We start from the raw sequence: 25,261 nt of genomic DNA, 5'->3' as shown, positions 1-25,261 counted from the left end.
AATGAGACAACACTTCTCTGAATAAGAAATTCTGTGCTCTCCTCCCTCACACAGAAATTCTTCACCTCTTAACAACTTGGCTTTGCAGGAAGAACTCTATTTTTCAGAGGACACAAACTGAGAGGAGGTCCAGGCAGGAGTCAGCACAACTGGATTAGCATTAAGAAGCACTGAAGCTCTCACTTGTGCTGGCTGGGGCCTTAAGCAGAGATGTCTGAATAATTCATTGCAAATCAGAGGCTTGTGTGTGCTTGTGCAGACCTTTGGACCTCCCTGGTCACCTTTTCTCCTGATTTAATGATTTCTCTTTAAGTGTGAATTAAACCCACGCTCCATAGAAAAGCCCCCTTTCCAAGCTCAGCCTTCCTCTGCTACTGGCCAGCACCAAGCCAGGCTGTACCACACCACTTCACATCAGGTAAGGATTAATGTTCAGCCATTACAGCAGGAGGATGTTACAAACCCACCGTATTACACCTGGAGGATGCTCGGCTGTGCCTGCCCTCCTGCAAGCATAAGGCAGAGCTATTTCCCATGGCATACCCTCATTTGCTTGGTGTAGCACTGGCTACAGTCAGAGGTCTGAAGCATCCAAAGGGAGGAAAGAACACGGGATGAGAAAATGCTGCCACAAACCATACCCTGTGGGCTGCCCTACAACACATGCATGTGCTGCTTGTGCGCTGAAGGCTGGTACGTACAGAATAGCAGCAGTTTTAGTGTGAGAATGGCAGCACAATCCAGCTAAGCATCAGACCAGGAACAGTGCTCCCTCCGTAGCAGATTTTGGTTTAAGGGAATAGGAATCAGCAGACTGTCAGCTGACGGGAAGGATGCTACCATTTCTCCGTGCCTTCACTGCCATGTGACATGGAACAGGCCACTGCATCTCAGCTTCCCCTACTGTAGAAGAGGCGCAATGAATTTAGTCATCTTTGAAAGAGGAGCCCCAGCTGGTCTGGATATCAGACACAAAAGGGCATGAAGGATTAGTAACCACATGAGTAAACAAGCCCATTCTTGACTCGCTTCCCACCAGTTTCCCCGCCGAAGCGGGTGCCACCCCACATTTGGCTTGCACCCCCTCGAGTTGCGTTAACACTGACAGCCCCCGCAGGGGACACGGTCGCCACCGGTTCCCCAGCAGATGCCCGGAGCCCCGGCGGCCCGGCCCGGCCCGGCTGCGCCGCGGCTCCTCGCTCCCCGTGGCGGGGCGGTGGCTTCAGCACCGCGGACAGCGACGGGGCGGTGGCCGCGAGCCCCGGCCCGGTGCGGCCCCCCCGGGGCAGCGTAGCCCGGGCGTCCCCAGTACCCCCAGGCAGCGGAGCCCCGGCCCGGTGCGGGGGTATGTCCCCGGCGCCGGTGCGGGTCCCCTCGGGCCCCGCTGCCGCCGGAGCCGCCGCGCTCCGCACCCGCCGATGCCGCCGCGGCCCCGCTCCCCGCCCGCGCCTCGCCCCGGCGGAGCTCCCCAGTTCCGGTCACGTTGCCGCCTGTTTACGGCGCGGCTGCCGGCGGGCGGCGGGGCCGGGCCGGGCCGGGCGAGGCGGGGCCGCCGCAGGCAGCGCGGGCAGCGCGGGAGCCCGGCGCGGCCCCGGCCCCGGCCCCGCCGCCGCCGCCCCATGACGCCCAGCGGGCGCCCCGCGGGGCCCCGCCGCTCCCCCCAGGTAAGGGCCCGGGGCGGCGGGGCTCGGCGGGGCTCGGCGGGGCAGGGCGCGGCGGGCGGCGGGCTCGGTGGGGCCCGGGGCGGGGAGAGGGGCCCCGGTGCGCGGGGCGGAGGCGCGGGGCCGCGGGGGCCGGGGTGCGGCGGCGCGGGGCTGCTGTCCCTGCCGAAGTTCCCGCGGCCCCGCGGGTGCCCGTTCTAGAAGTTGCCTCGCCCCGCGGGCGGCACCGGCGGCGGGGCTGCGCGGCTGGGAAGCGGCTCCCGGCGCGGCACGGCGCTCAGAGCCTGGGGCAGGGCTCCGCCGGGCACCGGGCAGCCTTGCTGCGGCCCTCCCGGGCAGGGTGGCACCGCGGGCAGCGCTCACCGCAGGGGCGGCTGGTTGGAAGTGGCGGCGGCGGGCTCCATCCTGCTCCTGCCGCGGAGTGGGGTCCGTAGCTTTACCCCGGAGCCAGCAGGAGAAAGCACGGCCTTGCTTGCAGCGACTGCAGCCGAGTGACAAGCTTCAGCTCTGGCTGCTAGTCAGGCTGCTCTGTTTAGAGAATTGCCAGAAAACACAATAATTTATCATCAGCGTTTGGCTTGGTTTTATCTTTAAATAGATCTGGGTAGATAATTGATGGCAAATAGGGCTGCGAGCGTAATCCTGCCTCTACCAAGATGCGGGGAGGTTTCCCACTGACTTTCCCAAGGCCGAGATTTCACCTCTAGTTTCTATTCCCGGCATCGCCACTACCTCCGTGACCTTCTGCAAGTTTCTCAGCTTCCTGCTGCCTTGTTTTCCTTACATTTAAAGACACACTCGCTCCGTGGTGTTGTTGCCAAGTTTCTGTTCATATTCTTTGAGATCGTAAATACTAAGCGCTATAGATTTCTGATATGTATCAGCATTTATTCCTGCGTATGTTTTAATGCAGTGGTGAGGAGGTGGCTGGCAACTGCCATGGGATAAATTATCGACCTGTTCCTGCAAACCTCATTTGTGTCCTCTGACTCCCAGTTAATTTACCATTTATGGGGGAAAACGATTATGTAGGTAAGGGCTGGATCTTGGTGTGACAGTGTTTGCACTGGGGTATGTGTACATGCAATACTGTACCTGCCTTTCAAATGCCTCATCTTGCATCAAAGTTTTGGGATTCTGACTGGCATTAAACAACAGAACTGAGTACAGTTTTGCCCTGGAAACAAATTCTCAAACAATCTGTGCAAAGGAGATCAGCTCCTAGCAAGCTCCACACCAAATTGGTCATTGTAGCTACTTCAGGAGGCTGCTCTGGTCACTTTGTTTTGGGAAATAAGAACTCTGATAAATTGGGATGAAGTTGCAAATCTCACTGACATTTTCCGATAGCACTTTGAAACACCCAACTGAGATCAGGACTCTCAATGTGCTTGTCCCAAAGATTGTAGTTGCGTCGTGAGAAGGTAAGGAGAGGGGGGGAAAATGTGTTTTTGAGGCAAGGGCAGGCCCACAGGGAGGCTCAGGAGTTGAGACTGTGCCCACAACCATCCAGCGTGGGGGACTGCAGGGCAGTGAGCTCAGTGCTGCTGCACCCCACACCAGTGCTGCAGCTGGGTGTCAGCCCATGGCCCAGGCTTGGAGAGCCTCGGCCGAGGGACAGGGCAGGGGGTGGCTGAGCATGGCAGGGAAGCTTTCTTTGCAGGGAGCAGCTCTCCAAGGCCTGTTCTGGAGCGCACTCACCTGTTCCTAGTGGATATCTCCCCAGGTTCATGTTTGTGCGTTGCACCCACGTGGTCTGCCTTGAACTGCTTGTGCTCAGCGGTCCCAAACCCTCCTCTAGCTTATCCAGCACTTTGTCAGCTAAGCTTTCACCATCTCTCTGAGTGAATTTGCAGTTGAGGATTAAGATATAAAAAATGCATTTTTAAAGATAAAAGTCTGGTCATGAGTGCCTGCTGAGGGCTATCCCACCACTCCAGGGAGAGGCCTGAGAGTCCTGTGCTCAAAATCTTGGATGGTCAGCAAGGGAACCTTGTTCCTGGAAAGCTCTCAGTGATGGAGCAAAGCCCCGTGTATGTCCAGTCTCCAAAACTGGAGACAGCCGTTCAGCCCCAGCTCTGCAGGGACAAGGAGCCAGCTCAGGTTTTAAGTGTCACCTTTGAATAGGGGCAAAAATCACCATTTAGCTGATTGCTGCCTCCTTTCCAGCTCTCGCGGTGTGTATATATAAAACTATCAGAAGTGCAAGGGCACAGAGCACCCTTCAAGCTAAAGAGAACTATCACTTACCCTTGACTTTTATCATGAATGACGTAGTTTTCTAGAGTTGTAACCTCATTCATAACTCCTCAAAGCCACAGAGTACATGGGCACTGCAAAGGCTTCCACCACCAGTTGCTTTGGCAAGTTAGAATAACAGCTACAGCAAGGCAGGGATCAGAGCAGCGTTGCTTCCAACCCCGTCCCTACTTGCTGCAGTACAACCATCCTTTTGGGAGCCATGCTTGCAAGGCCATGGCTCGGGAAGCTGGTGCTTCTCAGCATCCCTGGGAGTGACAGCCCTAGTCACTGTGCTCTGGGTCTCATGTCTTGGGCACAGGCTGAAGGTTCCCACCTTGCTTCACCACATAGAGATATGGTCCTCAGCACTTGCTGGGTGCTTTGAAGCCCTTTGACATGGGAAGCCTGGGCATTATTAGCTGGGAGATGCGGTGGCCCTGTAAAGCATTATTAAGTCAGCCAGCAGCAGCAGCTAATCCTTATTAATCCCCAACACTTCCCAAGTGATTGTGCTGTGTGAAACGACCAAAGACACACATCAAACTAAAGGGTCAAAAAGCTGTTGCAATCTCCACTTGACTTTAGAACCAAGGGAGGGAAGCTATCGGCCGTTGAGAGTTTGGTTCTGAAACCCTTTGGGGTAACAACTGGACACAGCCTTGGCAAGGCGAAGGTTCACCCACTGCCTTCTGGTAACGTCAGAGGTGCTCAAACAGCTTACAGATGCTATTGAAACCTCAGGACTAAATTGCAGCTTCGTTAATAGCTCTTGGCTCTTGCATCATTACCTGTGACACAAAGCTGTCTAACGGCTGCAGAGTGGAACAGCATGTTCCTGCCTTTGCCCGTGGGGCTGTGGGGTGGTGAAGCCGCAGCAGCTTTGGGCCACGGTCTGTGGCCCCCTGGGCTCCTGTTGCAAGGGGCAGGAGAGCCCCAGGAGAACTCTGCCCACCTCCGCTCTCAGGCAACAGCATGACCATTCCCGGCCACATCCTCGCTGCCTGTGAAGGCAGCTCCTGCCCCTGCCAGCCTCTGTGTCCTGTTTGCGGATGGGAGTTCCATGTCTAGACAGATGAGGTGCTCCCCCCCACACACGATACCGCTGATGTTCCTGCCACAAGCTGAGAGCTGTTTCTCAATGGAAATGGTGAAAGTCATGTTGGACAGGCAAAGCTGATCCAAACCCACTAAGGACTTCCCACAGCAATTCCAGAAACAGACTGTTTTTCTCCCCCATACACAGGTAAATTATGTAGGCTTTTTATCTTCCAAATCAGACACAACAGATGTCAATCCCAGATATTTTTTCTTTTACTTTCTTTACAGATTGATATTAATCAACTATTTATTTTCAATGCAAAACACTTCCATTGGTAAAAGAAGGGTAATTTCCTACTTAAAGGGAGGAGGGAAAGTTCAACGGAAAATTTGTAGCCATTTCTACTAAAGACATTTCAACTAGACAGAACAAAGTGCTTGAAAATAGCACTAAGCATCCCCTGGGATTCATCCAACCTACTTTCTGATGTTTCCCAAGATGAGGTGCCACAACTTCCATCAAGAAGCTGCTCTAGAGCCCAGCACATTGCGCTTCCACAGCCCCGGCTGGCAGGAGGGTTTATGCCTTGGTATGATTTGTATTCCTAGCCTATGGCACATGCCCAGTAACTTCCACAGCCATTGCACTGGCACAAGTAAATGTGCTCCCATCACACCCCAATGAATCCCCATCACTGCCAGCTCTCAGGGTACAAAGAAGGAGCGCCATCTCTCTTGTCGATTAATCACGCTGCCATCAGGAAAGGCTAGGTGACTTACAAGACTTAAAAATCATCATCTTGCCACTCAGAAGAATAGGAATGATTAGGGAGTTAAGTCTAGAGCTAGATCCCCCCCTACCCTGCTTCCATTTTAAGGTGCCCAGCAATGAGGGGCTGCAGGTCCCCAGGCTTGCAGAGATGCCCATGCTTCCCTTGCACGGGGCTGCACGCCTTACATGTGGCCAGGCAGGACTAAGCAGGCTGAGCCAAGGCTATTTTCACTTATATGACATTGTTCCACAGGGAAGCTTTAAGCCAGTATAAATCATAGCTCCTGCTATAAGCGCCTTAAATGAGAAACAGGACCTTTGTATCTGTTGCTTTTATGTATCACACTGGCATTTTTCAAGCTTTCCCATCACATTCATAGGGTGAATGTTTGGAGCATTTCATTCCCTGAATAGCAGAGCCATAGAGTCATAGAACCATAAGATCATTTAGGTTGAAAAAGACCCTTAAGATCATCAAGTCCAGCTGTAAACCATAAACCCTGCTGTAAGTGCAAGCCCAATTACTTAAACCTTAAAGTTGCCTCCAGAGAGGGAAAATGCATTGCTTTCAAAGGTACAGGACAAATGCTTACACAAAGCGTGATATCCTGTGCAAAACGACGGAGGTGCTCTGATCTCCTGTATCTGACTCCCAAGATAACAAATTATTAATATGCTGTAGAGAGACTCATAGCAGAAAGATCCACGACAAAACAGAGGTACTTCTCAGAGCCACCCTAAAACTTGAAGTTTCATTATTTTGCCTCCAGAAATGGCTCCCTAGGACATGAAAAAAACCCAGTGACAATCCACCATCTGTCTATGCTAAAGCCAGTTCCCATTACCCAATATCTTATTTCATGCTTTATGCAGAGCCCCCCCAGGCAGAGGCACCCTCCGGGCTGCAGCAGGAGCCCCAAGCCAGGTCTCCAAGGGGGACGGCCAGGGCAGCCCTCAGCCCCCTCATACAGCTTGGTCTGACCCCCTCAAGCAGGGGCAACCACAGGACAGCACAACTGCTATCACTTCTACTCATTGACAGGCCAATTAGGTGTTGCAGCTGCCTCTAATCTCCCTGCCCGTGCACCACCAGCATCATAAATTGGGGTTCACACCCAGCCCCCTCCCAGCACATGCCACTTCTGCTGCAGAGATGAGTGGCAGCATCAGTGCTCCCTAGACCCTTGGCGCTGGCCTGCCTCGGGGGCATTACAGCCGAGAAATCCCCCACAGAAGCCAGATCAGTGGCTGAGCACACCAGGAGGCAGAGCAGCACCAGCCCCTCGCAGGAGGGGTTATGCCACGGGGTGGAGTGGGGTACGGCTGGGGCAGCTGTGGGGCAGAGGCAGGCGTGCTCAGCCTGGGCAGGGGCTGCATGAAGGCAGCATCGTGCTGTGCCACAGCCCCTTCTCCCCATGCGGGGCATCACCCACCCTCTGGCCCCTGCAGTGCTGCCCTGTACGCAGGGGCTGACCCACGCTGTGCCTACGTGCCGGCTCGCTGCCGGGAAGGGTCACGCAGGTGCCGGGAGCCACAGCTGGTGAAAGCAGGCTGGGGGCCAGCCACGGGGCGATGCCACAGCAGTGACACACAATGGGAAACACCCCGAACCTGTTAGCCCTGAAGCCTCACTGCACCCCCACTTCATTAAACAGTAGCAACATGGAGACCTGACTTTAAGGTTGTCACAGATCTGGAGAGGCATTGGCAAGAGCAAAGCTTTGAACTCGGGGCACTGCCAAGATCACTTACTGTGGAATCAAGCTTAAATACAGTTTGATTCGATTTTGGTTGTGGGAATTATCTTGAAATGCACTGCATTACCGTGCTGGGCATGCCATAAACGTGAGCCAAAGTGCTTGCTGAGTTCTGAAGTTTCTATAGAAAGAAAACTGAAGTCAGATGTGGATGCTGGAGGGAAGGGAAGCAGCTTCCTAGGGCCAGGATGGTGCATGCCATCCCTCAGGCTGGCTGGCCCAATGTCTCCCCATAGAATCACAGAATTGTTTAGATTGGAAAAGACCTTTAAGATCATCGAGTCCCACCGTTAACTCAGCACTGCCGGGTTAGCTCAGTTTGCTGTGGCTTCCCCTCCTCCTGGACTGGGTGTGGGGAGTAAGGACGGATTCCACATCCATATGGAATGGTATTTCCCAGGATTAAGGGTTCTTTCAGAGGTTTATTTTTATCTCCCTGGTGCAGAGGCACAGGTAGGCAGCTTGTGCAGCTGCTTTGCTGGAGCCATTAATTAATGCTTGGTGATGGACCCCAACCAGGGCTGAGCTGCCCGGAGTAGGACTGACAGCAGCTCTTGTCTGCCAGGTGAATTACCAGGGAAGACGTTTCTTCTTCTGGAAGACAAGGTGACTCTCCTTACCACGTAATACTGATCGGGTTAGACAGAGCATATTGTATTTTTCATGTGTTAGATCTCTCGCTGCAGTTACTGCTTCGTAATATGTGGCTTGTCAAGTGAGAGCCAAGATCGACTCTGGTGCAACTCCCACCTGGGGACTGCAGGGAGCAATCCTGTCCCAGATGCAATCCTGCTCAGTGACAAAACATTTCCTAGGGCCAAATTCAAAATAGAAACGAGCCGTTCTGATGCCAGGGTCTGTGCAGCAGCATTTGCTGCTCGTGTAGTCTCTGAGCCTCCCAGCCCGCGCGCAGACAGGATGGGAGCCGGACCCACGAGGTGCTGGGGCAGCGGGGTGGCTTGGGGGCCAGTCCCCAGGGTTCTGAGCAGGGATGCTTTGCCCACAGCCACATCCCTGTGGAAAGGGTAGACAAGAGTAGACACCCACCCTGCTCCCAGTGGGCTCTGCCCTTTGCAAGGGCTCTGGGGACAGGGCTCGCAAGCCCAGTGTGCTGCTGCATGTCTGATCACGAGCCATCTCCGCTCCCCGCAGGCCTGGACTGTGAATTTGGTTGCGATGGAGACTGTGTCCCTGGAGCACCAGATACAGAGTGTGCAGCGGCACATCACTTTCCTGAAGAAGGAGCAGATGGAGCTGCTCCATGATCTGCACCTGGAGATCCTCCGCTTGCAGAAGCACTGCTCAGGTGAGTGTTGAGCTGGCCATGGCACGTGGGAGCAGTGTGCCCACAGGGCATGTTGGGCAGGAAAGCTGCTGCTGGCACCCCAGGGCTGGTCTCGCACAGGAGCTCGCACTGGCGTTTGGCAGGATGCATGGGAGGAAGCACCAAGCCACAGGTGATCTTGCTCGGTGTGGGATCAGGGGATCCCCATTCCCTTCAGCCTCCCACTTGCAGTACTGGCCTGGATGCCACTAGCCCCTTCTCGGGCAGTGCTGTGTGGCCACCAAATCTAGCATGGGTCAAACCCTCTGAAACCACTCCTCTGTGACTGGGTACCAGCAGCTTCCTCCAGCTGCAGCACTGAAGAACCAGAGCAATTTTTATTCTGGACATCAGCTGGCTGGGTGGGTGATAAGACAGGAGTCTATGCTGATAATCCATCATTAAAACCCTCTTCCTTTGTTTTCACACCGTGCTCAGGGCAGACTTCTGAACGAGGATTAGCCCTGGTAGCTCAGCACTCTCCCTGGCTGCATGTTCCTGCACCTTGCAGTAGTTCGGCTGCAGTAGTCACTGCCCCAAGGGATTCACTGGGGTAAGGAAGAGGGAAAACCCAGCATTAGCCAGCAAGGTGGTCCTGGCTTTTCCTCTTGTGATCTGTGCCCAAAAAGGTATTTTGATTATGAAAACGTAAAGTAGTTCATAATTTCTCCCCGGTGCCAGTACCAGTACCCAGGTGCCAGGGGAAAGAGGGTTGAATGCTGTTGATAACAGGGATGCATGGGACCACACCAAGGCCACCTTCAGAACAGGAGGAAATGTGATTTTCTTGTTTATATTTTGTTACTCTTTATTCTCTTGCACACAGAGAGGTGGAATCCATTCCCTTCCTGCCAGCCCAGCCCCGAGCTGCCAGTATCAGTATCTTCTTGCCGTGCTTTACTGCTGTGGTGCTGAACAAGCACCAACGTCAGCAGCATCAGCGTATCTATTCCCCCACCCCAGGTTGCTCCTGCTCTGGAGGGAAGGTCCCTGCCAGGCATCCGCAGCCGCCCCTCATGCAGAGGCTGCCACCTCCCAGCCTTTCCCAAGATCGGGGGCTGTCACCAGGAGCCTGGCCTCTCGGGGAGGGGGCAAGCTGCTCCCCGTGGTCTCGGCAGACCCTGCAGCAGCTGGCCAGGGTCTGCCCATCTCCAGTCCTCTGGAAGCGCAGCCACAAGCCTGGCACAGGGCTCAGGGACCTGCCCCAGCTGTGGGGTGCATGGCCACCAGACCCCACCCACGGCCCCTCTGCGGCAATGTCTCCCTCCCCTTCAGCCAGCCTCGCAAGAGCACTGGCTCCCCAGCCTCCTGCCCACCACCGAAACTCATTCCAACTTGTGCCATCGATGTCATCAATAATTCAGCTGTAGCTAATTACTCCTTATCTTCCATCCTCCCTGATTCCTGAGAAACAAAGAAATGTCTGCATTGCTAAAACCATCTGATTTCCCCCATCCTTTCCGAGCTTTTGCTGTTCTGTTTTGTTGCTTTAATGGCTTCATCTATGGCCTCTCCAGATAGGTGAGACAGGGAAGTTCTCATGCATAAATCAGGCGCTGGGGGGTTCTGAGTCCCCAGGGGCAGCAATGCACCCGTTGCACAGTTGGTTATAACTGATCTCTTCCCAGTGCGGCTGAACCACAGCACTGGCTGACCGGACGAGGGTCACAGCCTCATCTGCGAGGTGTACAATTCTGCAGCGCCTTTCTGTTAGGAGTGATGGGGACAAAGCCAGGTTAGTTTTACGGTGACTTTGCTGATGGTTTGAATGTAGTTGTCTGGTGGGGCTGTTTGCAGGAGCCAAGCGGAGTCAGTAAGTCAGTGCTTCCCTGTCGTGGCCCTGCAGAGCTGTGCCAGCTGCCCTGGAGCTCTCATTTCAGACCTTAAGACATTTGCACCATCCCCTCGGTCTCCCCAAGGTGTCACCACTGGAAATGCCCTCCCTCCTACAGACATCTGTTTCTCAGCTGCCATCTCCTCATCCCTGAGAAGCTCCGTCCGCCTGCAGCGACAGCTCTCAGGTGCCAGAGCCCTCGTCAACAGAGGGAGCGTCTGCTGCAAGGGGACCTGAGGGGGAGGCACACAGCGAGCCAGCGCCTTTGGATCCAGGCTGGATCCAGCAGCAGAACAGCTGTGTTCAGAAGGGACCTTATTCAAGTAAATAAATCCCTGGGTTTGCTGCCTGTGGACACCAGGCAGTTCCCACTGGTTGTGCCCAGCATCCCAGGAGCCTCCACCACCAAGCCACATGGGCCAGCAGCAAGGGCTAAACCCTACGTGCTCAACCCCACAAGCCTCCAGCACCCTGCAACCTCATGCCCTTCACCGCAGCCTGGCAGGGGGAGAGGGCAGCTGCTTTGGGCAAGTACTGCAGCCCTTGCTGCGGGGCAAGGGCAGAGCCGGCCCCAGCAGTCCGAGGCTTTAGAGGAAGGTAATGCAGCCCAGAGCCCTGCAATTCATTTATTGGAAGGAGCCTCATGTTACAGAGGAGAGTTGGCTTCCCTCCCACTCCCATTTTATTTGCAAGGTATAAACACAGCAGAAATAGCAATAGATTCCTCTGGCTCTTCTGTTTCTCCTTTTACTGGAAGATGAGCTCAAGCCTTGTGGCAATAATCACCCTGCTCAGCCGTGCTAGCAGAGCACCAGGGGAAGGCTGGTTCTGGGAATGGAGCAGGATCTGGGGGGATTCCCTGCCAGGCAATGTGGTGTATAGCAAAGGTGGCCAGCTGGGCTGTGCGATGATCCCTCCTTACCCTCACATGCTGGGGCACCAGGACAGGCCTCCCAGGCACCAAAGAGAAGCCTGACGTGTTGAGAGAAGCCATGCATTAAATAAACCCTTTTCTAGCTTGCCTTTGAGTATCTAGCCCCTCCAAGGGGCAAATAGCCACCTCCAAGAGGGTCTCAAGCCCTCAGGCAGCTGGGGCTGGGGGACTCCTGTGAGGCAGATGCATGTGCCCTAGCCCATGGCAGGGAATACAAAGCCCTCCTTGGCCGTTTCCTGCACCAGGCACATTGAAGTGCATCACTCAGCAGTGCCCTGTCCTCTGCCCTGCGCAGGGGACACTGGGGCAGAGGGGCACTGCTGGGAGCCAGCTGCAGCTGGGGCCAGCAGCGTGGGAGATGGGATGCAGAACTGCAGAGCAGCTGGATCCTTGCTACAGAGGCTGGGCATGCTGCAGAGCCCTGCAGGGTGCTCTCCCCTGGGTTTGCCCCTCGGGGGTTGCAGGGGATGGTACCGGGGCAGGTTCCCACCAGCCCCTGTAGCTCCTGTGCAGAGGTTGGGACCCTGAGCTGTGCATCATCCCCAAGCCCTGCAGTTGCTCAGCAGGGAGATGACTTCTTTGGAAATAGGCAACTGCTTTAGTTTTCATTCGAAATATATCTGAGACTCCAAACCTATTATTTTAGCTTCAGAAAAATAACACAGTTGCCATTGATTTCCAATGGGACAGTCGAGAGAGCTGAAAGCTTTCCAGAAACTGCATTATGTTCTCAGTTACTTCTGCCTTCTCACTACAGATTTGTTTTCCAAGACAGACGGGCAGAGCAGCCCGAGCCAAACGTTTCGTTTCAGAAGGATGGCAGTGGTGAGGATTAGAGTCAACATGAAAGCAGATTAAAAGAAAAATGTAGGGCAAAGATTAACCATTTGAACTCATTTCCAGAGAGAAGAAAAAAAAAAAAAGCCCCACAACAACTGAATGCTGCTGCTGCCGCCCCTTTCCTCCTCCCTCAGAGCTGCTGATGGTTTGGTGGGTGGCAATTAATTAATTCAAAAGAGATTGCCTATAGAAGTGCAGAGTAAAGTGAAGTCCAGAAAGTCCATCCTTTGCTACCCTTTGTGAGCTGTAGCCCAGGGCTGGGCAGCAAGCAGGCAGCATGCTGGGGCAGAGCAGGCAGGCACGGGCTGCAGCCCCGTGGTGGGCTCATCCCCACAGGACACTGCCCTCGCTACTGCTTCCAGGGGCAGCGTGGGCACCGGGCAGCTCTGCCTGCACCCACACCCTGGACCTGCAGCACTGCTGCCCAGGCCCACGGCAGCAGATGAGACAGTCATGAGGACACTTTGTGCTGCCCGAGGTCCGCAGCCCGTGTCTCACCCTGGGACATCTGTATCCAGCATCCCCAAGGAAGGCTGGGGGCCACATCCCACAAACCAGCTCCTCTCCATCACTGCCGCTGCCTTGCCTCCCTGTGCCCAGACAGATGCCTGCAGCACTCAGGCTGTGCTCATGCTCGGTGGCAGGCTGAGAGGGATTTTGAAGCTGCCCATTGCCCCCGAGCAGGGCAAGCATCCTTCTGCAGGCACATCGTGCAGGGACGAAGCCATCCTGCTTGCGTCATGTGCAGAGGCAGAGATCAGCCTGGAAGCAGTAAATTATGAAATACTTTGGGTGGCAGCTTACACTTTGGTCTATTTTCAGTCCATTGCTCTGCTCTTTGTCCTGATTTTTTCAAGCACTGAAAATGGTTCAGCAGCTCTCTTAGAAAAAGGTGGCGTTGCTGGAGAAAAAGAGGCTCAGGCTCCGCCATGGGGCAGGACATGCAAGCGCTGCCTTGGCCACAGCACAGGGCAAGTGCCCTGGCAGATGCCAGATCCCAAGGCTGCTTAATAACATATAAATTGCCAGAATTGCCTATTTTTGGCTCAGCCTGTGGCAGGTGATCTGAGATGGCCACGCTCACACCACGGGCTGGGCAGAGGCAGTGCCACAGCTGTGGTGATTGCTGGTGCCCTGGCAGGGAGCAGAGGGAGACACAGGGAGTGTGCGGGACGGGTGGGACGCTCCTTCTCAGTCCTGTTTCTCTTCCAGAGCTTACCCATGACCTGGAAATAAAAGAGCTGGAAACCCGGCAGCAAGGTAAGAGCATGGATCTGCGCACGAGATAAGAGGGAGCATGTGTGGATACAGAGGGGCCACCCAAAGAGCCTGTGGCCGGAGGGGGCCCATCGGGCCACCGAGGGAGAGGACATGGACATTTGTCTGCAGGGGGCAGTCAGGCTGAAGACAGGGCTGTGGCTGCTAAATCAGCGTGCACACACAGCCTGTTGGCAGCCCCGTTAAATGCTCGGGCAGCTACCTAGGAAGGTTTTGCATGCAAAAGCCGGCATCCGTAGGTTGGCTTTGCTAATGCCCTGACACACACACACCTGCCCGGGAGCAGCTCACAGACCCCCAGGGTGGGACTCAAAGCCTGCAAACCCTTCAGCCCCAGGGAAAAGCCAACAAGGACATTATCAGCCCCCGCTCCAGCTCTGCTCACCAACTGCAATCCAGACACCGATTCAGAAAATCTCCCGATACTCTTGGTTCATTAATGGTCAGTTTTGCCTACAAAATAACCTTTCACATTCCAAAATAAGGGGGAGAAATGTCTCTGTGCATGAAAAGTGTCTGCAAGCTCCAGACACCATCCCAGACCTGGGACCAGCAGCAGAGAGCTGCCCAAAAAGCATTTCATAATGCACTGTCCCCTCGGGCCACCTGGCCCATGTCCTGCAGCCCCTCCTGAGGCAGCCCTGCTAAAGCGTTTCTCCAGCCCAAAGGCAGCCTCAGCCCCCTGGCACAAGCAGACAGCGTTGGGGGTGACTAGAAACCCACAGGCAACAGGCAATTCCCCTCTCCAAAGCCTGCCACAGGCAGGACAGCTCCTGCCAGGCCAGCATGGCACAGGGCTCTGGCATCTCTCACCACTGGCAGGCAGCACGCTGGCCCCTGCCACCTGATGGGCAGGTTTTCAAATGAAAGCCTGTGCCGAGGGACACAGGCGCGGGGAGCTGGTGCTGAGCTCCCCTTGATTTCAGCTCCTCTCCTCCAGGAACAAGTGCCCTGACAGGCAGGGGCCTGGCACACAGACACACCAGCAGAGCAGGGACATGCCAGGGACAGCATCCTGCTGCCCGCATGCAGCCGGGCACTGCTCCCCACCTTCCTGAGCATCCCTCTACCATAGCCCCTCATCTGGAGGCAGATGCAGCTGCTCCCTGCATCTCACCCACTCACACATACAGCCCTGACCTGCAGAGCAGAGTCCAGTCAGCCTGGTGCCTGAGCAGGATGCATTGGGCAATTCTCCAGGCGATGGACTCCGGCCAGTGGGCCCCACACACAAGACCTGGGTGGTCCTCTGAAGGATGTGCTCAGTTCATCTGCCCTTCCCAGGCAGCCACTGGCCCCTTTCCACAAGGCTGTGGTGCCTCGGGGCTCCTGGCCCCTCTCCATCCACAGCCCAGCAGGCAGCAGGTGCATGTCAGAGTCCCCAGGGTGTCCCTTTGGGCTCCATCCTGCCTGGCCTTGCCTCTGTCCTGAGGAGCCACAGGCTAAGACCACCTCACCACGCTGTTCCTGCATGCCAGGAAATGCCACCACACAGCCCCAGGTGATGCATCCCTGTCCCCAACAGCACCTGGGTCAGGTGGGGGCAGGCAGTGGTGCTTGGGCACCCGTGGCCAGCAGAGAATGTTCTGTGAGTAGCCCAGCTCCTCCTCCTCCTCCATCCCAGGGATAAAGCTGAAACTCATCCCTGGCACTGCTGGGGCACAGTCCCTGGCACCAAGCCCCAGCCTGCATTTCGTCCCCAGAGCCGGGGCTGGTGGTGCCAGGGCAGGCACAGGGCTGATCGCACCCGTCGTTCTCATCCCTTGGCAGCACCCTCACTCAGTGCTGGGGCTGGCCCCAGGGGGCTTGGGGGGCCATGGCCACCCCCACACGCTGTCTCAGCACTCTCAAAACTAGCCAGATACAGCGAGGCTTTTACCATCACATACCAGTTTAACTTCAATATGTAGTTAGCACGCCTTGCCCTGGCACAGCCACCAATCCCCCACAAGGCTTCAACAGTTCATCTACTGTTTGTGCTGTTCCTTCATACTCTTCAGGCCAGTCCACCCTGCTTCTTGCCTCTGCTGCATCCTTCTCCTTGTCTCTCCTCCATCTAGGGCACACACTCTCACCTCTTCCTCTGCTTCTTCCAGGTCTCACTTCATCCAGTGCCCCTCTTCCATACCCTATAAGCTATTTAACTACTTAGCAGGAACCAGCCACAGCTGCACTTTATCCACATCAGCCAACCCACCACCCCTGAAGCAAGCCCACAGCTGTATATTATCAATGTTAATTAACCTGCCTTCTTTCCTCTATAATTCCTCTACAATGTGCAGCCATGCACACCCAGCCCCTCTCAGCCCATGCCAGCCCCCACAGACCCCGGTTCCTACCCTGCCTCCCTCCTCCCACTGAGGTCCCTTGCCCGCACAGGTGGGCTCACTGCTCCCGGGAGAGCCTGCTGCCAGCCCACCAGCTGCCATCGGAGCATCATGGACCATAATGTGCAGCGAGTCCCACCCACAGGTCTCTGCCCATCCTTCAGCCTTTTAACAGCTTACGAGGAGTGCGATCACATTTGCCACGTTTATGGGCCAACCACCTAATTTAAGATGCCATCAGATGATTGCTCTTCAAATGCCACTCGTAATAATTACTGTGTGCAACTGCCTCCCTTAAGATCTCATTATAAAGCATTTTTCCTCTGCAGAAGACACTTAGGAGCTGAGGCTATAAAGCAGTTGCAAATCGTATTGTCAGAAGCAGGGATGATTGCAGGCAAGGGGAGCAGGCCTGGGCAGGCAGGGGTGAGCGCAGGCAGGGTGAGCACTCGCTCCACACCACGGGCCGGGGGCAGGAGCTCGGCAGGGGCTGCCAGGGGCAGAAGTCCCGTCGCAGGCAAGGAGGGTGCGCTGGGGTGGTCTGGTCACCCCTGTGCCCCTGTGCCAGGCTCATGGCCCGGCCACAGTGCCCGGCCCTCCCGCTGCCTGCTGAGCCTGGCCTCTTTGCCGTGAGGGTGTGCCCTGGAAGCCCTGTGACGGCTGCTCCAGCTGCCACATCACACCCGTGGGTGGGATGTGCCCCCTGCCTGGGCAGCCCCTGGCACCCAAACAGCTCCCAGGGCTGAGTGTGGGGAATGCAGTGGCCTCAAGTGGAAATCTGTGCCCAGGCCAGGTCCCCGGGGTCCTGCAAGATCCCCACGCAAGCAGCGTGCCTTTCCTTTTGGAGATGACAACATGTCTTGGCTGAGGACAAGAGCACTTTGAGCCACTGCCCCCCACTCCCTCCTGCCCCGGAGACACATAGTATGGAGGGAGGGGAAATCCAGCTGCCAGCAATGCTCCAGTCTCCTCCTTCCCGATTCAGACCATCCTTTCCAACACATCATCACCTGCAAGAATTTCGCTGTCCCAAGTGCAATGCCACCATGCACAGAGGAATGCAGACCCCCAGGAACCCCCCAGCACACAGGGCTGCCAGCCATGCCAGCCTGCAGGAGCATGGCTTGGGGGGGTGCTTTGGCCAACCCTGTCCTTCTGGAGTGCTTCCCCTCCATCCCTCACCACCTCCAGTCTTTCAGAGCAGAAGGGATTGGGAAAATGCAAAGTTTTTTTATCCAGTTTGTTCTGCAGGTGTTTACTCAATGCAGTCTTTTGATGCCACTGTGGAGGGTGGGATGGATGGCAAGTGGGATGGAGGGACAGAGGGATGCAGGGATGCAGGTTATCCTCCTGCAGGCAGGTGGGAGGCAGCCCCCGCAGGCTGGCCAGGGCTGTGCAGGATGTGCAGGAGCAGTGCACACAGCCCCACATGAAGTCACACTTTTTTGGGTGCCTGTGCTGTGACTCAGAAGGGCTGGGACAGGGAGGGCATCCATCGCCCTCGAGGTGTGGGAAGGGCAGGGAGGGTGGTAGGAGCTGTGGGGAACCTGCTGCTTGATGCACCGCCTCTGTTTTAACAAGTCCCATCCGTGCCCCATCGCTGGCAGCAGCTGCTGACAGGAGCAGGATGATGAACAGATCAGGTGTTAGAAGCCAGGGGTGATGGCGCAGTGTGCACACAGCAGCCAAGGAGGGCTGGCTGCCTGGCCATCCTGCCTCCCAAGACAGGCACCCCCTGGGCCCACTCCTCCCTCCTAAAGTGGAGGTTCCTTCCCTGCTGAGCACAGCCCGGCTCCTCTGCAATCCTGGATTAGCAGCTCCATTCTCTCTAATAAGGCTGTGGAGCCTTGGGGCTTGAAGTCAAAGACACGTCCTGAGCTGGGCTGATGGTTTCACTGCTGCCACTTCCTTTCCTCTCCCAGCCCATATGCTCCCCCCTGCCCTCTGCCCATGCTCAAAGTCACTTCTTGGGTGAAAAACAAGTTACCCAGGGAAATTCTGAAACCGCAGCACAAGGCTGCAGCGAGGCAGAGGTGGTAGGTTCATGGCAATGGCATCTCCGCTGAAGCTGCCTTTGCTTTCACCCCCCAGTTTGGGTCTTAGCATCACACAGTGCCTGCAGTGTGGCAGCTCAGGGCTGATGGGGGTTCCCGTGCCTGCCTGGGTGTGTGAGGAAAAACAGCTGGTACTAGCGGGCTTGGGCAGCTTACGGCCAGTTTTGGAGCTCCACCTTCAAAAAGCACCTGAGCAGCCTCGAAGGTGCTGCTGGGACATGCTGGTGCCATGGAGTGGCCAGTACCCACAGTCACGTGCCCTCACAGCCACGGTGGGGGCGTGCGGGGACCCGCTGGGAGCAATGGGCTGAGCCCCTGCTGCCTCCCCTGACCCCTTTCTATGCCTTGCCCCCACAGATGTCCTGGACCGGGAGCTGGAGGAGAAGTGCCGGGCGATGGAGGCCCAGCTGCAGGAGAAGGAGAAGGACAACCTGGAGCTGCGCAAGGAGCTGCAGCACAAGGAGACGCTGGTGGCTGCACTGCGGTCCAGCCTCCGCAACAAGGAGCGCCGTTTCCTGGAAGAGCTGAAGCGGCGGAGCCACCGAGTCACCATCCTTGACACCGAGCTGCAGAAGCAGACGGAGGCAGCTGCCTACCTTTCCCTGCAGCTGCACGCCACTGCCCAGCGGCTGCCGGGCCCCCGGCCGGGTGGGCGGCCACCCCCCGAGCAGCCCCCCACCGGCCCCCTGGCCGAGGGCAGGCCCCGGCGCCGTGGCCACAGGGTGCATCCCCGACGCCCACCCGGGGATGGCCCCCGTCCCAGGGACCCTGTGCAGGAGGAGCACGACGCCATGCCTGACCCAGCCCTATTCCTCTACGCAGCGCGGCCGCAGCGCCCGCCGCCAGAGCCCCCTGCCCAGGCCTGCGGCACGGCCGGTGCCACCACGGCACCTCGAGTGCAGAGGGCCCCCCGGCAGCCTGTGCAGGAGCCGATGGCCAGGGCCAGGTTGGCCAAGGGCGAGCCCAGCAAGAGGCAGGGGTCCGGCCCCCATGGCGCCCCCCGGGCCCGGGAATAGGTGGCAAGGAGGTGGCATGGAATGACCAGCCGGGAAGACCTGAGCCCAGCGGCACCAGGGTGGGCACCGGCAGAGGTTGCTTTCCCCCGTCCCCTCGGAGGGGAAGGGGCAGCAGAAAGCGGATGCCCTGCTCGCACCTCCTGCCTGCCAGCAGCCGGGGAGGATCCCCCTTGCCCGAAGGGTCTGAGCCGGGGATGCTGCCAGCAGCACTGCAGAGCAGGCGGGCAGCCCAGCACAGAGTCTGCAAAGGGAAATGGCCGGGCGCCTGTCCAGAGCTTCCAAGGAAAAGGAAGGAAGGAAGGATGAAAGGAAGAAAAAAAAAAGAGGACAGGGAAGAAAGGAAAGAAAGGAAGAAAGAAAGAAATGAAAGGAAGGAAGGAAGAAAGATAGCATTTCTGCAATGAGGAGACCTTCCTGCTGCTGCTGCCCCTCGGCACGGACGCCGGATGTGTTCTCCCCAGCCATGGGTGCCGGGAAGCGAGTGTGCAGCAGCAAGCAACAGGCTGTGGGGCACATGGCTTGGCACAGCGGGATGAGCTCAGCCGGGCCTCCCGCCCTGGGCATCACTGGCACCAGGGCTGGGCTGGAGGGGGCCCCAGGCACCACCAGGGATCCTCTGGGATGCAGGCAGCTGAGTAACAGTTGGTCCCATGGGTGCAGGAGGGATCCCCCTCCACAGGGACGGTGCAGCTGTGCCAGCTGGGTCCCAGGTCCCCTGCGCTGCGGTTCAGCTCTCTCTAACATGGATTTCCCTCACATTACATTTACACGCAGGACTTGGATGGGCAGCTGGACATAAGCTGTGAGTGCCGGCCCTGCTGGACACCACGTGCGGCTCCTCACCCACCGCAGCCTTGCTCCACGTGCTGCTGGAACCAGGCTGTGACTCGTGCCCATCGCACCCGGCAGGTCCCGTCTCGGCACCAGCATTCCGGTTCTCAGTCACATCCACAGCCACATCTGGGTTTGTCACAGACGGCTGAGCAGCCCTCCAGTCTTCTCCCACCACCTCCCCCTCCCTCCCAGCGCAGCAGCTGTACAGCACGCAGCCCTCACCCTGCCCGGGCAGCCTTGCCTGATCTCCAGACCAAGCCGTCAGCTTCATACATCTACTCCCTGGATGCTGTGAAACAGCAGAAATGCAGGGGAGGGCTCTGGCGGCCGCGCAGGGCAAAGGTCTCTCTGCGTGGGCACCAGCGCGACCTGCGCTGCTCTGGGCAACCCCGAGGGGCAGGTTTCGCCCTGGCGGTTTGGCTGCCATCCCTGGCCAGCCCGGCCACGCGGCAGTGCCCAGCCAGGAGCCCCGGCCCCTGGCCACAGCCAGCACCTTGCCTGGCTGCGTGGGCAGCGGCCTCCTGCAGGACCCCCGCCACCTGCACAGCTGGCACGGGCAGGGGCGAGCCGTGGGCCACCATCAGACCCCATTTCTTTTCAGTTCAGTTTGAAACCTCTTCAAAAGCATCGCCCTCGTAGGGCAGTCGGGCTTAGCCTGCTCAAGCTCACCTGCAGCATGCCCGTGCAGTCAGAGGTGTCTATTTTTGTAGTTCAATATTTATATACTATATTAAAATGCTTTTACAAGATTCTCAGCAACGGTCCCTAGGCCAGCTCTTCAGTAAAACCAAACCCCTGAGTGTATGAGCTGCACCAGCGGAACAGAAACTAGCAGCTTTTGTACCTTTCCTTTGGCTGGCACGTGGATAGTCAGGCTTTGGAGGGCAAGACCCTTCCTGCTCCCGCAGGGTACCCTCGAGGGCTGGGACCCCCAGCTGTCACCACGGTCTCTAATGCACCCCTGTGTTTGGGAAGGAGCTCAGCAAAGCCACACCTGCGGGGTCCCCTCAAGCCCAGGGACCAGTCACTCTGGCTGGAGCCCTGCAGAGGTGTGCAGCTGCTGGGGGCAAAGGCAAAGCTCTAGCAGGAGATTTTTGCAGCCCCTTTCGTGCCCAGGGCTGCTGGCCCAGGAGCACAGAGCCCTCACCAGCTCCCACCTGGCCTCCCTGACTGTCACCCTCCGTGGAAGGCTGCAGAGAGCCTGGCAGGGCCTGCACATGCCCTGGCTGCAAAACATTGCATGCCCAAACTGCCTGCCCAAGGCAGGCAGGGTGCAGGGCAGTGCAGGATGTACTGGTAATGCCCAGCTGGGGTACGAGCACCTGGGCACAGTTGCACAAGGGAGAAAAGCCCCGGGTCTGGCTCTCAGTAAGGCTGCAGGGGGGTTCCCACCTGTTTCCTGCTGCAAAGTGATTTAAAGCAGCTCTGCCCACTGCCCAGCTCTGGGGCGAGCGGGCTGCACTCAGGGGCCTGCTTTTGCCCACCCCTGCAGAGGCAGTGCAGGGCAGCAAGGGCAGTTTGTGCTGCATTGCACAAGCAGCACCTGGTGTGCAGCATTGTGGCCACCCGGGGGGTCCCCGTGGTGGTGTGCAGGTGAGGTGCCGTTTTGCCTGCGGAAATGGCTGTTTCTCTCAGGTTCAGAGAGATTCTGCTGAGGATTTGTCTCTATTCTCTTTTAATGTGAAAGAGAGTAATAGGTGTCCCCGCGCAGTGTGGCTATTCCTTTAGCTGTGGTGTGCACAGCTGCTTTCCCCTCTCCTTCCTAGACAATCCTGCTAGACAGAGTATGTTGCATTTTAATTATAAAATGCTTGATAGGATCATGGTGTTCACAACTGACCTGAGTGTTGAAAAGGGGAGGAAGAGGTATGATCCTTCTTCTGTGTAAATACCTTCCTAGCAATCATCATTTTCAGTGCCTAGTATGTAAATGAAGCAACCCTGTCTGAGCTGCAGGACCCTTTCCTCTTCACTGCTAATTAGCAGCCTGCTCAAGGAGTCAATCTCATTTGCAGTCCCCCGATTGCTTCTCCCTCCTCGGGTGCTCCCCGGTGCTTGCGGGCAGCTGGGCAGGCCCTGAGCCCCGCAGCCCTCAGACCTGTGGGCAGAGCTGCCTGCAGCGAGGGGGGTGTTTCCCAGAGGGATGGAGAGGGAGCACCCCAGTTCCCCCGTGATGCCAATGTCATGCGCTTGGAAATGAGTTGTTGGGGCAAGCCCTGTGCTTTTCCCCAGGCACCCTTGCCTTGGAGCAGGAAGGATCAGTCCCTGCGTTGCTGTACCTGCTTCAGTCACTGCTGCTTTTCTTGGGGGGTGGGAGGGAAGCTCTAAAGATACTATATATACACTTATATATATATATACACACACACACTTGTTTTGAAGGGAAAACACTGTATGATTGTAATAGAAATGATGTTGAGATAAATTATTTTAATCTTTGTATTTATATAAAATGATCAAAGAGATCAAAATGATAAAAAAAAAAAGAACAAAAAGGCAGCATTCCTATTTTTTAATGAGTAGGCTGCTGTTAGCCACAGCGAGTGCCAGGGAGCTGTGGGAGCCCAGGCAGCGCCCGCCCTCCTTTCCCTGGGCAGGGGGCTCTAACCGCCCCCAGCGTCTCGGACTGTAAGTTAGCCCTTAGCCTGTACGGTGTAACAGGGATCCATAGGTGCATTTAGTCAGTGCTACCGGACTCCTTGGGAGTCCAGAGGGTGCATACAGCTTCGACCTGCGCCATATACCTGACACACATAGACCGAGGAGTGTAACCGCTGACACATATGTGCTTTGTATGGAACAAGCGATGTTTAATGTTGACTCGTAAAGCTTAATGATTAGACTGGAAATGGATGCATAGCAATAACGCTCGGTTGTTAAACAATGTCTTATGTGTATAAACCACAATGTGCTGAGAGCTTTCTGCATACAGACTAACAGCCGGGTGCCTCTCCTCTGCACCCCTCCACCCACCCCCTTGTGTTCTGCAGCTCTGCAGAGGCTCATGGATTTGATGTGTTTGGTTTGTTAATCTCTCTTTTCCTTATTATTGTTATTTTCCCTAATGCTGTCTGAGAAAGCAATGTCTCAACTTGTGCAACCCTGCAGCAGGCGCAGGGTGAGCAGTGGGTGGGGAGGAGATGCTCGCTGCGGCTGCGCTGCGGAGCCAGCAGCACTGGGAAGTAGAGCCCCAGCCCTGGTGACTCCCTGTGCACTCCCCTGGACTTATTTTAACCCTGGGCAAACCAGTTGGGAAGTTCTCCCTCCTGACCCTTTTAATTAAAAAGCCATATTTTCTGAATGTGTTTGCTGGGGCTAATCTAAGCGCTCCCAGCTGCGTCCTTCCCATCCCTGCTGCGAGGGTGCCAGTGCGAGGACCTGAACAGTGCAGCCACTTCTGAACACCCCCTCAGGAGGCTGCACAGCCTTCCTGGCTGCTGCATGGTGCTGCGCAGAGACCTGTCTGCAGCGGGGCCTCATCCTGCTGCCTTGGGGAAGCTTTGCCTGGGGCAGAGCCCAAGGCTTTCTGTAAGCCGCCTTACTGCAGAGCAAAGTCGGGCGCGGGACACAGCTGGTGCGTGTTACGCAGGGGCAGCTGCTGTGGGGGTGCTGAGGGGTGGTCCCCCCGGGATGCCTAGGAAGGCTGGCAGCAACGCAGCACCAAACGTCCTGCCTGAAGCGGCTGGAGAGCAAGAGCCAGCAGTGGTCAAGGAGGGGTTGCTTGCTCTGCATCTCCACATACCAGTTCCCCAAAAGAAGCTCCCCAGAGGCAGAGGAGCCCAGCTCTCTCTCCCCACTGGGAAGGTAAAACAGCAGCACGCCGATGGATTTTCATTTTTGGGACTTAGGGGAATGCTTCAAGGTCTTCATGTGCAGCCTTGTGAACAGGCTCCCGCTGCCCTGGTGAAGCTGCGACGTCCTGCCCTTCCCCGGGAAGCCGGGAACACCAGCCCTCGCTCTCTGGCAGCCCTAACAGCCAGTCTCACTGCAGTGATGCCACAGCCACCTCGGTGCACGTCTGTTCTTGTCACCCTCTTGCACCGTCAGTGCCTGGCTGCCAAGTCCTACCAGGAACGCGATAGGAGGGGAAAGAAAACTCCCCTACGCCTGTAGGTTGCCTCATGCTGTGGATAAGATCAGCAACACCGGTGTGCCGGGCTGGGCAAGCAAGAGAAACCTGGGATGAATAAGCGCAGCAGCCGTGGAGGATCCCGCCAGACAGCAGGGCCTGTAAAAGCACAAAGATAAAAGTGGTGCGTCTCCTCGCTGGTTAAAGCTGCCCTTTGCTTCCCAAGGCCAGGTTTCTGCCTCTTGTCCCCTCTCTGCCAGTGCTCGCCGGGAGCTGGCCCTGCAGTGACGCTGCCATCCTGGCTCCCCACTGCAGCAACACGAGGGGCCGGCGCCTGTGGGCAGGGGGACACGGCTGGCAGGGGGGCATGGAGGGCAGGAGGACATGGAGCATGACACTCAGTACCATCACTATACCAAGTCGCCTCGTTTTGTTCTCCTTCCCCTCGTGCCTGCAGGCAGGAACGGGGTTGCAAATCGGCCCGTGTGAGTGAGAGGTGCACCCAGCACAAACCCCAGCGGCACCTGGTCCTCCACAGGGTGTGGTGATGCTTCCTGCCTCTTTCCGATAGATTTCACTGATCTTGTGGCTTCCAAAAAAGATCCTCTTGCCTGTCATTGCAGTTATAGCAGGAATGAGACTGTTGGGCCCTGGGAATCCCCCAAATCTCTGTTGTACGTCTGAAAAAGCAAACCCTTTCTCCCTCAGGGGGTGTGAGGAAGGTGCCGAGCCTCAGCCCCGAAGGGATGCGCACCATCTGTATTTGCTCAGGTGTTTCAAGGTCACATGGAAGGTCACATGGAATGTCACCCGCATCCCAGTCCTTGCTAAGGGTGTAATCGGCCTCCCTAGGTGGGGACCATCACCTCTGCCTGGCCAGAGCTGTGCTCAGGACCCTGTGGAGGGCTCTGGCAAAGGGATGGGGAGGGAAGCACCTCTGGGTACAGTTCCCCTAGTCCCAGAGCAGCTGCGGTTTTGTTGGAGCAAAAATATTCTTCTTGGCCGAGTTTGCAAAGCTCAGCCGAGAACAATAAAAGCCTGTGCCTCGTGCTGGGGAGAGCCATTGCGGTGGGACAGATGCCAAAGGTTTGACACTGCTCTGCTTTATTTGAATGTTCATTTTACTACATGACACCATTATTCGCCAGGACGATGTTAATGTTGACTTTGCTTTTTAACCAAGTGCTTTTCAAAATGTGTTAATACCCAGAGACTAGAGTATGGAGCTGTACTTTAGGAGTTGTTGTAATATGCCTTTTCTTAATAAAGAGGTTGAAATCTG

General features: G+C 56.5%; 1 protein-coding gene across 1 annotated transcript; it reads left to right on the top strand.

Moving 5' to 3' along the window:
- Positions 1-1,543: 1,543 nt before the first annotated feature.
- On the top strand, positions 1,544-25,261 carry CCDC92B (coiled-coil domain containing 92B). Its single transcript, XM_055721408.1, has 4 exons — positions 1,544-1,664; positions 8,622-8,775; positions 13,614-13,661; positions 18,418-25,261. The coding sequence occupies exons 1-4, from the start codon at positions 1,620-1,622 to the stop codon at positions 19,074-19,076; spliced, it is 906 nt and encodes a 301-aa protein (XP_055577383.1). The 5' UTR covers positions 1,544-1,619; the 3' UTR covers positions 19,077-25,261.

The sequence above is a fragment of the Falco cherrug genome, chromosome 1 (assembly GCF_023634085.1).
Source record: "Falco cherrug isolate bFalChe1 chromosome 1, bFalChe1.pri, whole genome shotgun sequence".
Lineage (NCBI taxonomy): Eukaryota > Metazoa > Chordata > Aves > Falconiformes > Falconidae > Falco > Falco cherrug.
The sequence above is the reverse complement of the archived record's forward strand: the minus strand, read 5'-3'. Positions and strand labels throughout refer to the sequence as shown.

What these genes read in the sequence shown, in the direction of transcription:
- CCDC92B (XM_055721408.1), top strand. Translation starts at nt 1,620, where the DNA reads ATGACGCCCAGCGGGCGCCCCGCGGGGCCCCGCCGCTCCCCCCAG. An exon ending in CTTGCAGAAGCACTGCTCAG is followed by an intron (nt 8,776 to 13,613) that starts GTGAGTGTTGAG and finishes TTTCTCTTCCAG; the next exon opens with AGCTTACCCATGACCTGGAA. An exon ending in GCTGGAAACCCGGCAGCAAG is followed by an intron (nt 13,662 to 18,417) that starts GTAAGAGCATGG and finishes TTGCCCCCACAG; the next exon opens with ATGTCCTGGACCGGGAGCTG.